Genomic DNA, 12,302 nt, shown 5'->3' with positions numbered 1-12,302 from the left:
CTCTCTTCTAAAAACTGCAAAATGACCTACAGCTTTATCCTTCACCCTCTACTCATTAAATCCTCTCTATTCACTCCTACTGGATTGGTATAGTTATTTTTAAACAAACACATATTTTAACAAGGAGTGAATGGGATCTTCTGTTGGATACATTCCATAGATCTCATTCCCAAGAACTTATGGAAAATATACTTCAAAAAAAGAAAAAGAGCAGATGGTGTGTTTTCCATAGGGAGCTAGTAATGACTCCAACAGCTAGCAACTCTGAACAGGTTTCTGCTTGGACTGAAGCCACGCAGCAATATAACAGCATCCAGCATTGTTTGAATATACAATATAAGGCTCTGATCCAAGGTCCTTTGAAGTCTCTGGCTTGCGTGAACACTGGGTCAGGTCTCAGCTCTGAAGAACAGAAAACCTGCTTCTCTGCTTAAAATAGAGAAGAGGCTTTCAGTTTTCACAGCCTCCTTTCTCTCTTTCTAAAAACAAAGAGTGAAGTAGAAGACAAAAAAAATACAGCTCTTGAGGGAGTGGGCATATGTAAGCTTTTCAGGATATAGCTTTCCTTTTAATATAAATTAGCAGTATTCTTAGGCCTGAAAAATCTGCAAATGGAACCTGGAATTAAAAATAAAGAAAAATAGAAGAAATAATTTGCTGTAAAGTGCTATTCAGGCAAAGATTTGAGAAATTAAGGCAGCTGTATCTTCAGATGAGCTCTATGTGCAAAAAGCGTTCATGCCCAAATATTGCCTGCACGTATTTCAAGGCCCATTTCAACATTACAACAGGCCTTTCCCCCAAGCAACAACAATCAATGTCTGCGTGGCTTCTGTCGTATTCCCTGTGGTTATTCTAATGCTCTTTCCTCGGATGTTTGGTGCTCTGGCCGAGATGTCACTGCTTACCTGCATCTTTCTCAGATTAGGGAAGTCTCCTGGTGAGATCTGATGCTCCCGTTCAATCCGGGCATAAATCTCTCCCAAGTTGTTAACAAGCTCTTTCTTTTTATTGTCTTTCCCAAACATTGAGGGCATTTCCTTCTTTAGGGAACTGATGATGTAGGCATGGACCTGAGGGGCATTAAATGATATGGAATGAAGAAGACAAGTGTTAAAGAGCGTATCAGAAAATTCCTCCCAGCACAGAGTGTCTGTGCCTAGGACTCAACCCCACCTTGTCCCACCCTGAAGAGCAAGCTCAGCTCCTCAGCTTGCTTCAATCTACTGGTTATTGCTCCTGGGCCAAGTGCGGCTCAGCTGTGCTGAGACAAGGTGAAGACAGTGTATGAGTCCTGGGCATACAGAGAGTAACATCTGCATGCACTTCCTGGAGGGAGTGGTGCTTTGGGGTTTTTTCTTCCCCTGGGCAAGGCCTTCCAAGGAACAATTCAGTCCAAACCCAAACATACAGGTTTTGGAACTCTCTAGACTGTTTAATGTTTTAGTATGAATACCAGTCCTTATGTGACATTCTGTTGGTTTTGGGGTTTTTTGAATGGTGGACCAAGCATTTTCTCTTAGAAATGGAAGACCCTCACACAGAAAGCTTTTTAGGGATCTTCTGATCTCCTCTGTCAACTGATATGGCATTCTTCCCTGTATTCTGAGGGGCTTCATTCAGCTCATTTCAAATATTCAGCATTCTTGTGAGTCCGTACCTCCTCTGCATCCATCTAAGCCAGGTATCTCTCTTGGCTAAAACAGTTTAAGGCAAAAGACCTAGAGCTTACCAATTCCCTTGATGTGTGTGATTCTGACATACTGAATTGGTCCTAATTCTCAAGCTGCTACCACAGAGCAAGTGCTTCAAGTGCTCCCTGCTTTGATCTGTGGCTGTCTTCCTCACTGTGGCCTGTCATGATTGACACACCAAGTAAAGGAGGTGCTTTCTTCCTTCAAGTGCACAGGACTAATATGCTGGGCCTAAGCAAAATGGGACGGAAAAAGAGTAGGATCCACCAGCTCTGCAAGCTGAACTGGCCAAACCCACTTCCCCATAGCCTGCATACTGCAGACACCCTAACCTAAATGCCTGGGGTGTTCTATGCCAACACCCACCTTGGCCAGCCGTGCTCGCTTGATGAGATCATTCAGCTTCCTCAGGGCTGCATTGCGGGGCAGGCTCTGGATATCCCTGAACAGGTCCTGCTCCTCTGCCTCAAACAACTTGCGGTTGTCGGGGATGAGCAATGGATGGGACCAGAAGGAGCCAATGTAGACCCTGATGACCTCAGGAGTGTTGACGATCTTTCCCAGGGACCACATGAGGGCACCGTACACCCGCATCAGCTGTTGAGTCTCTATCTGGTCAGCCTTGTTGAGAACAACTCTCATCTTGTCCTCATGGTTCTTCAGGGCCTTGATGACCTCAGAGAATTCATCAGAGATGTCCAGCTTGTGTGCATCAAAAAGGAGAATGATGCGGTCAACCCGCTCTGCAAACCACTCCAGTACAGCAGCGAAATCATAACCTGCAAGGGGTGGAGAAAAAGCAGAGATGCACATGCATGGGAGTAGAGAAGCCTACTCACTGTACCTGAACTGTGCCGTCTGAGGGTAAGCTTGTGAAGAGGAAGCTTCACCAGTAGATCAGGTAGCCTTGATAAAGGAAACATTAAACATCACTCCTTGTCCCAAAGAAGGTGGACATGAGGCACTGTCCTTCACACTGCAATGCCCAAAATGTGCAGTTAAGGACAGCTCTCATCTTTTCCACATCAAGAGATCACCCAAAGAAGTCTTGAATTTGTGCTACAGATGCTTCATTCAAATGTTTATCATGGGGAAACTGCTATATTCAAATGGCTACTGCAGAAGTCTTGCATGTGGCAACTAGAGAGGTCTAGTTTCTGAATTACTGGCCATCAGCATAGCCTACAAAGGCTGTAGAAAGCTGGATAATTGCAATACTTGCACCCAGACTGGTTTGAGATGCATATCTCTACTGCTTAATAATTCTCAGGTCTTGTCTAGTTGTGCAAGACTAACTTTGTCCCATCCAATTCAAAACCCAGGATGCAAATAACCTGCCTTACCTGAGTAACCATCCTGTCATACCTGCTGCACGTGCACAAAGCAAAATGACCTGTGTTTACTTTGCTAGGTACTTGATGCTTAGAAGACAGCATTGCTGTGAACACCAGAGGTGGACTCAGGCTACCAACAGTGGGTTCAAATTTCACATGTCTCAGAACTAAGAATAATGGATGCACAGTGTTAGACTTGGGTCCATCTCTAGGCAATACAGGGCATGATAAATAGTGTGTGTGGAGATGTTTTAAAAACAACATCAGACAGCAACAAAATGACCTTCTTTCCTAGCTCTGTGTGCTTTTTCACCTTCTTTAAAGCCTCACTGAGAGACTGGTGCTTTCCCTCTGCTCTGTCAGCCTCTCCTATGCTGTGCAACATTTGGGGTTATCTGTGTTGCCAGAGCGCTGCACTCTGTTAGGAGAGATCAAGACAGAGCATATGCTATTTGCATTCAAATCCTTTAACATACTATTTTAATCTTGCCTTTCATGAATAAATGTATGATGATTAGTTCCATGCTTTTTTCTTCTTTTCTTCTTTTTTCTTCTCTCTTTTTTCTTTCTGTCCTCTTCAAAACCTAGACGGCAACCAGTGCATCCTAGTCAGAACTACAGAAGGGAGAACTCCTGAGCTCTGATCTTGATTTTTGCCACTAGCCTTTTCTCCCTTGTGACTAAGCAAATTAGGGTGAAACCCTGGCTCTCAAGTCAGGAGTAAAGCCTGTATGAACCTTCTCTTCAACTGGATAAATCAGTATTAATTGTTTGCCACTGAAAACTTTTATACAACTGCTAAGTATTATTACTGGGCAGTGTTCTGTCCTGGACAATTATAGTTTGCTCCTTAAAAGAAAAGGAGGGGAGAGGAAGTGCTCTTGGATGTGAACAGCTTGCCCTGCTCTGTTCCATGGGATCTACAGAAATCATAGATGAAACAGAGAGATTTTGTCCCACCAGTGGCCTTCTGCTCCTTTAGGACACTGGTGTCACCTCTAGCAGCAGCAAGCAATGCTGGGCCCTGGCTCTTCACTCAGCTATGTTTGATGCTGAGAACTTCAGAGAATTCAGAATTAGTATTACCTTTGACAGAGACCTGCTGAGCATTCAATATATTATATTGGTATCTGTAGATCTTGCCCATCCATGTGTCTGACCTCAGTAACAATCATGAGTCAGACCCTCTTAAGATTGAAATAAACTTGATCCTGCTTGCTTTCAGATATTAACAGCCTTTTAACCTTAGATGGTCTCACTGTAGAGAGCTCACCTCCACAGGTCTAACTGCATATCTGCTGTAAAGTTATGTATGCTGACTCCTTCCCAAATTGTGCTAGGAGGCAGGACAAAGTCAATGCTGATACCTCATTTTACTTGGACTGGGTTCAGGCTGTAAGCTCCCTCTGCAAGCAGATCAATGAATTTGCAAATGGGGACACCCCCACTCCCCCGCCCCCCCAAACTTTGCTAAACACAGCATGCACACCCACACCTAATGTTCAGTTCTGCCTGAGCTGCACTGGAAGTCATCTAGCATGGCAGGATAGTTTATTCTTCATAGGCAGAGCTACACAGCTTGCTTTTTCACCATGGAAGCAATGAGTCAGGGCAACTTTGTTTGGAGATGTTCGTGCATTTAATCTTGTCAAATCTCATTGACTGGGATGCTTTCTTGTCAACCTGGCATGTGTTTGAACTGCACCATGACTACTTCTTCCAGTCTTTTTCTTGGGGGGAATCAAGGGGGAAACAGTCATGTTCTTTAGGGCACTTCGTAATCCTACAGTGATGTCCTGTCACAGATCACGTGGATGGTTTCCCTCTGACTGTAGAGAAACAGCCACAGTTAGGCTCTGTGTTGTGTTAACAAGGGCTGAGATGAGGTGGGGAAAGTGTCTGCACCTGACACCCAGCCCACCTTCTAGTGATTCAGTAAAAGTGGGGACTGATTATTTAGGAAAAAAAAAAAAGAGAAAAAAAAATGTGATATTGTAGTTTTGGTATTAGCTGAGGACTTGGGAGACTGACCTTAGCCCTTTGATCTGCCCAAGTCTTGGGGTTTGTCTGAAAGTATCTTTAGGTGCTTAGCTCTGTTGATTTTATCTGGATCCACAGTAGTACTTAGAGGGTATCTGTTCTGTGAGCCTCTCTTTCCTATTCACAAACAAAAATGTTGCTCTAACCAACCAGAAAAAGGAATTAATATGGGCTCAGACATTTTGTATGTTCCCAGCTGCTACAGTAACATACAGTGAGTCTTGAATATCCCTGTGGACTTCATTAAATGTCTAGATTGATTAGCAGACTTTCTTTTCCAGCTTCTTTGCTTGTTTGGAGATACTCTCCTGACAGCTGTCCTGCATATCTCCATTAAAGAGAGAACAAAGCCCTAGGGAGTAACACTTGGTGATGTTTCACAGCAGTCACAACAGCATGAACTGGTCTGCGTCCCTTGCTGGGACAAAAGCCCAACCCACAGACTCCTCTTGTATGTCCTGCTTGCTTAGTGCTTAGGGATATGTGAGACCTCTCCTGTTAGTGCCCAACTAAGCAAGAAACGTGTCTCTCTGTGTGCAGTTCTGACAAGTGCTAATCACACCTGCACTCTCCTGTATGGAGGTACTTGGTGGGAAAACCAAAGTGTATGTATTTTCTGAAGTGACAGAACACTTTAGAGGAAAATTATCACGAATGTTATATAGTTCCTTAACAGGTAGCATGACATGTGGAAAGGGCAGGTGGGACAGACCTCTGTTTACAACTATCTACGTGGAGTCACTGACTGTGGTGGTGTTTTCTCACACAGAGAAGAGCCTAGAGAATTGCTACACAGGTGATTCATAGGATTGACTTTTTAGTTTTGCTTTTAGTATATGAAAGAGTAGATTGTTACTAAAGCACTTGGATAGCAGGGTGACAGTGTAAAACTCTAAGGGCAAGTTATTAATAAAGATGTTGAAAAATAAGGTCTTAAATTAATATTTTAATGTTTAGCTCAGAGCTTTCATTTTCAGCGGACTCTTCAACAGCATAGAGAACTCACGACACTGTGCCTGACTCCAGCCAGAGCTCAACATCTGAGAACACACAAAGCTCATTCTGTAACTAAATCCAAGCATTAGCCTCACTTTGATTTCTTCTCCCCCGCCCCTTTTTTTCTTCACAGATGTATAGGGCCTGACTCTCTCTTCTGGCAGTGTGTGAGCTTAGACCAGGAACTGATCTTGATCTACAGTCAAATTAGGAGTTTTCAAAGTGTGCCCTTGCTCATTCCACTGCAAATGTGTTATGTCTCTTCACTCCCTCTCTTAGTGTTGCAGAGTGTTGCTAAGGCCTCTCACAAAGAAGCCAGTTACTATCTGTGACTTGGCAGCGTTTCAGTGATGGGTGAAGCTATCCATGTAACATAGCACAGTTTTATTGTGAAGTTATAGGGCATTTGGGAAGCCATCTGCTTGCCAAAGCTGCATAAATGCAAAACCATTATTACAGGGATGTTCAGACAGAAATGTAAAGGGGAGAATTTTCTGTTCAGTAATTCCTGTTTGTGGTTGCACTTGCATTTCTGTTGAAAAATATGATGCGTATTTAAACATTCTCTAATATCACTGATGCAGCTTCTTTCACAACCTCCAGATAAGGTAAACATGAATAGAAAATGAATCCCAACTGTAAAGTACTAGGAGGACAAGATGAACATGATAATAATTTTCTTCTATCAGATGTTTTCTCATGGGACAGATTTCCTTCTGACAGCATGAAAAGGACTTGACAGATTTAACACAAAGCTGACAAGTCAGCAGGACTGTCAGTGGATTCAGCCTACAGAGAAAATGATCTTCTTGCAGACACCCTGCCACCTAGACTCCATAAGGCAGACTGGCTTAATGAATACTTCTCTGTGCACTATTGGAATACCTGGCAGCACGCATTTCACTAAGATCTGGCAGGATTATGCAATTATATTTCTGTCAAGTCAGACCAGGCATGATACGGTCTTTATGCTGACTGTGGGAAGATGGATGATATCTGACCCAGCATAAAATCTGCCTGGTTGTAACATTTTTAAGCCAATTTAAACCAGCAATGAGTGTGCATGTATTGGTTCAGCATTTCTCACCATGTAGCTACACTACTTGTGTTTTTCTGTTTGTTTGTTTGGGGTTTTTTTTGTCTGATAGTAAGCACACTACTGGATTTCCTGTCTTGTGGTACCATGGCCACAGCCCTTGTTGCAGTGGAATTCAGATGGGATGGAATGGGAATAGTAAGATCAAAAAATGCCAAAAACCCCAAAGCTGTTGCTTTGCATCAGATATCTTGCAGCTTGCTGTCACTATTGCCTTAAATTGCACTGCTGCTTTTAGCAATTCACCTCTTTCCTGCTGAATTTTAGTCACGGGGAGCTCCCTTCTCATCCTTCTAAAGGTGGTGTTATCCAGAGGTTTAAAATTCACCAGACTGCGGCACTCTATAGGGCAGATTTTTTAATAGCTGTGTCCCTATTTGTCAACTGATAGATTGGCTCTGTGTGTCTGAGGACAGCATCAGAAGATTGGATAGTTGGCACAGCAAACACTGACTACCCAGAGAGGGAGCAGCTCTTGGAGATGAAATGAATGCCTATTTCAGGGAGCTAATGACTTGATCTGAAGTTTTAAATTGAGTAAGAAGGTCTGGAGGCTTAGTCTAACTGGTCACAGTGATATCCTGCCTGCAAGCCCTTCAAAGTCCAGGGAAAAAGACTATGTCATGGCAAAACACACAGACAGCCCACGCTGAAGGGGAAGAATGTGCCAGGGGGGGCAGGCGTTACCTGAGCGTCACAGATGGCTGTAAGCAAAGAAGGAAGGCAACACAATGGTCAGAAGAAAAGAACTAGGGGAAAAAGGAAGGGGGAAATGACACATCCCTTTGAGGACACACAAAGTGAGTGGGAAGCAGGGTAGGTGGCTGTTGTGAGACCAAGGGAGGGATGGCGCAGCAGAGAGAGGAGGGTGCTGGGGAAGAGTCTGAGAGATGAAACAGCTGGGACTGGATGGAAGAACAGTGATTTGGGCAAGTTTCTTTCAAGGTGAGGAGCTGGCGGTGCCAGCAAGGAGAGGACAGAAGGGAAGATGAAAAGCGAGGGATGGGTATTGGATGTACCTCACTGCAGCTCATCCTAAACCATCCTTGTAAAAAGCTGCCATACTCCTCTCTGGAAGTGGCTGCCTTCCAAGGGGATATAAAGAGATTCCTGTAATATATATCTGTGGGTGTGCTGGGAAGTAGACAGAAGTCCTTCACGATGGAAAGATTTTTATGAATGTTACATGTCATAATTTATAGAGCAGGCCTCAGCCTGTTGGTCACTTCTGCCTTTGCCTGTACTTAAAGAAATAATCTGTCCTGGAGCTGCTGATTCTCAGCACTAGGAGCTCCATCCTCCAGCCAGTGCTCTGCATTTCCTCCCCCTCAGTAACAAGAACTAATGGAAACATTACATACATTTGGGAGACCTTAAAGGTTTCCAAAGCAAAGGCAAAAGGACTCAAAGCACAGCAAATCTGCCTATGTTCTCAGCTAGGAAAGATGGGTGGGTGTCAGATTTCTAATGCTAACATTTACATTACCCAGTACCTGGAGCAGTAGACTGCATGGACTTTTGTTTTCATGTTGTTTACTGCAAGGGTTTCAGGGTTGGGAAGAGCCCGGAAGGCTGACAGGGCTCTTGCTTTATGTCAGTAGAAACTGAGTGAAACCTTACTATGCATATTCAAATCAGGTGGAGTAAAACTGATGAGACCGCCGTCCAAAGCAAAGTTTCCCTTATGGCAGGCTGTTTAGCTTCTATGTACACACAGCTGAACCTGTCCCCTTACCCTTTACACGTTTCTATTTGTCATTTGTGACAGATGGACTGAGCGTTTCCTGGTACTTGGGCAATCCTGAAAACAGTTCCTAGCCAGATTTTGAGACCTCCAAAGGCATCTGAATATAGGACAAATTTTCCAAAGAGGTCAGTGCACAGCAGTGCTGATGCATAGCTGGAATTCCAATGAAGTTTTTACTACAGTGTCCAAAGACAAACTGAATTCTCCCAGTACACACGGTTTAAATCTGGGAAGAAATCATGTTTGAAAACCTGGCCTGAAATGGCCATCAGTAACTGATAGCTGCTACCAGTGACCAGGAAACACAGTCCTCCTCTGTTGTTACTCAGGATGCTGAAAGAATACATGGTGGGCATAAATAATGCAAACTGATGGGCATGACTATCTTTCCTTGATGAAATAGATACTTAGGATATTTCTGGAGTGCATAGGGGGCAATAAAATGGACAAATTGAACAGCTGTGCTAAAAATCAGACTTGTTTGGTAACACAAATTAAGTGCATGCTACACGTTATCAGGCGTAAAACAACAAAAAAAAGCAAGCACAGCCCTTTCCATGTGTGCAACTATTTAATCTCAGTTCTTTTGCATTATTTTTTTCTCTTCCAGTTCTGGAACTGCAAAATCTAGCAGTATTTCCAACTCAAATCATTAAAACAACCCCTCCCCACTCTCCCTGAACAAAATCATGGTTTGGTCTTCCCAAAACCCAAATATAATCTTGAGTTTTTGTTTGCATCCTGCTTTCAGGTCAGAATAGTTAGGTTTGTGGCTTCATATATTTCTATGAATAAAAAGGACGAATAAAAATGCAGATTTTCTGCTCATTTTTGCATTGCTCTTAGAGGAAGCACAGAAGCGTGTGACTGTAAGAGCTGAGCCTTTCAGTGGAACAGTACGCGTTTGTGAGACTGTGATAAAATCAAGCAAGTTGGCAGAGCAGCCGCTGCACTGCAGTAATGGAGGTGAACTGGGAAGTCAAAACCAACCAGCGAACTTTCACCCTCCCAGGCGGAGTGAAATACAAAATATAAGCAAACATCACCAGTGGGGAGTATTATAGCAAATATTTGAAATGCCTGCCTTTTAGAGGCCTTGAGGGTGGATGCTTTCAGTTGTGTATCATGCTGTTGCTAGCACATGTGACAAAACTCTTTGGAAAAAATATTTTTTTGTTGCCATTGTACCCTAAACAACATTGCCTGAAGTGGGAGAACATCAGTTCCCTTGGTGTTTGCCTTTCCCTTCCAAGTGTGGCTATTTGAGACACAGTCAGTGTGAGAGCTCTGCACTGTGTAAGACTGTTGCCATTAGCATTTTTCTTCTCACTGTCAGGCTGGTGAGTGACTAAATATCCCTGGTGCTGGAACTGCTGGTCATTGGGAATTTTTCCTTCCCAGGAGAGGCAGCAAGGCTAGTGTGTGGTTTCCTTGGCTATGGGAAGCCTGGGCTGCACTGCAGCCAACAGAATGGAACTGGGTGGAGGGCTGGAAAAAGGCTGGAATAACGTGTACTGGAAAGAAAGTCAATGGGGAATGACGCTGCCAGTCCTTACCTCCTGGCTAGGATCTTGTGCTCACTGCTAACGCAGGAAAGGGAGGAGGCGACATACATAGGGTGAAGATGAAGTAAGTATCCAGGATATATTCAGGAAGTACTACCTGGAAACAGGGATCAAATACAAGTTGGCCAGAGCATCGCTGAACTTGGCAGGCTTGGATCTGCTTAGCTCAGGGCATGTGTAGGTCGAGACTGACAGTGAGCAGAGTGTGTAAAGCACAGCCCCCCGGGGATGGCACCACTACTGAAACGCATGAGTTGCTGTTACCAGGTAGCTCAGTTAACATGGCAGACTGCTCGAGATGATGAAATGAGGAAGTCCTAACTCCTGCTCTGGTTCTGCTGTACTGCATGACCTGACCTGTGATCCTCCCTTTTGTCCTCATTTATTTCAGTACAGTCATCCCTTTCTCATCTTCCTTCCCAGCAGGATGGCCTGGGCTCATTATGTGACACCAGAACAGTGTTTTACAAATGGATTGCATCCATGTTATCAAATTGTCAAAGTAGCCAAAACTGTGCTGCTTTGGTACAAATACCTCCCCTATGGGCATCTCTGCAGCTTGCTGTTGCCTCATGGTCAGCCAGAAAGCGTAAAAGAAAGGACACAGAGCAAGGGACAAGGCAATGCAATGATTAGTTCTTTACACGTGGACATAGATCCATGCCCCAGTATGTGAAAAAGATGAGAAATAGCTGTTCTCCAGGCAAGGATAATACAGCAACAGCGAAGGGCAGGATGCTTTGGGCCATGACATCCCGGGATTACTTCCCACCAGGCCTGTAAATGAAACCTGTATATCCTAGGGGGTGTAGCTACCCAACCTGTGACACCATGGATGCCCACCACAAAGAAGCACACAAGTCACAGGAGCTCAGCAGGACAAATCACTGCAGGCAGCTCCCTGGCTACACTTTTTACCACAGCCTGAGAGCAGCAGCAGCTGTGTCAATGCTGGTGATCTCATTGCATTCCAAGGGGATGTGGACTTCAGCTATGACTGACTGCATCACCCTCAACTGCTTGACAGGCCTAAACCTGCAGGAAACTTCATGGGCTGCTCTGGGGGTGGGGAGGAGGGGAAGGTGGCTCTTATGATCATGTTGTGGTGTCCTGGAAGAGAGCCAGCGCAGAGATCTGTTTCTCAGGATTATACAGCGTTCCTTGAAGGAAGGCTTGCTACCCATCTGCAAAACCCTGCTGCTGGTTACATGAGGATGACTGCTGCCAGGACCAACACTAGCGTGCTGGTGCTTCTGCATGCTGTCTGTCCATCAGGGAAGGGATTGCCTTATCTGCCATGTTAGTCCTTCCAACAGCAATGAGGCAGTGAATTTAATTCAGAGTTGAGCTCAGACAAATGAAGAGCTTCAGAACATGATCTTGGCCCCTGAATCATTCCTTTAAACCCAGTTTCCTTGCTCCTTGAAACATGGATGAAACACCAGGAACAGCTACTGCCTTGAAATTCAGGCGTATAAGGTGGCCCTCCCGGATTGCTAAGCTTTCATACCATGGTATTCTGCTAAGATGGCACTATATAGATTAGCTAATGCTCTTGATGTCTAATGGGAAAGGAGACAGACTTGTGATGTTCCCAGTGAGAGGAATTTCCTATTTTTAGAAGTGCTGCTGGTTCTCATGGGATGGGCAGGCTGGGAAAGTCTGCCACATCTTTTGCATCTTTTCTTCTCCCCTCAAATTTATGACAGAGAGCTGCTTTACTATTCACTCCCTTCCCTGACCTTGTATCACAGGTACTCCAGTCTGAGGGTCTTAAAAACTTACTACTAGCAAACAACAGGGGTAAGAAGAGCTCCCCTGTTCCCAGCA

General features: G+C 44.3%; 1 protein-coding gene across 1 annotated transcript in view; it reads right to left on the bottom strand.

Moving 5' to 3' along the window:
• Window positions 1-12,302, bottom strand: part of EHD3 (EH domain containing 3) — a 30,377-nt gene that overhangs the window by 2,683 nt on the left and 15,392 nt on the right. Inside the window, exons 4-5 of the mRNA XM_074817745.1 lie at window positions 2,061-2,473; window positions 909-1,073 (exon numbers count right to left, since the gene is read on the bottom strand). Coding sequence (XP_074673846.1) covers window positions 909-1,073; window positions 2,061-2,473 — 578 coding nt within the window. The remainder of the gene's footprint in view (window positions 1-908; window positions 1,074-2,060; window positions 2,474-12,302) is intronic.

This window comes from Strix aluco, chromosome 3 (assembly GCF_031877795.1).
Source record: "Strix aluco isolate bStrAlu1 chromosome 3, bStrAlu1.hap1, whole genome shotgun sequence".
NCBI lineage: Eukaryota > Metazoa > Chordata > Aves > Strigiformes > Strigidae > Strix > Strix aluco.
This window is presented reverse-complemented; position numbering and strand designations above follow the sequence as displayed.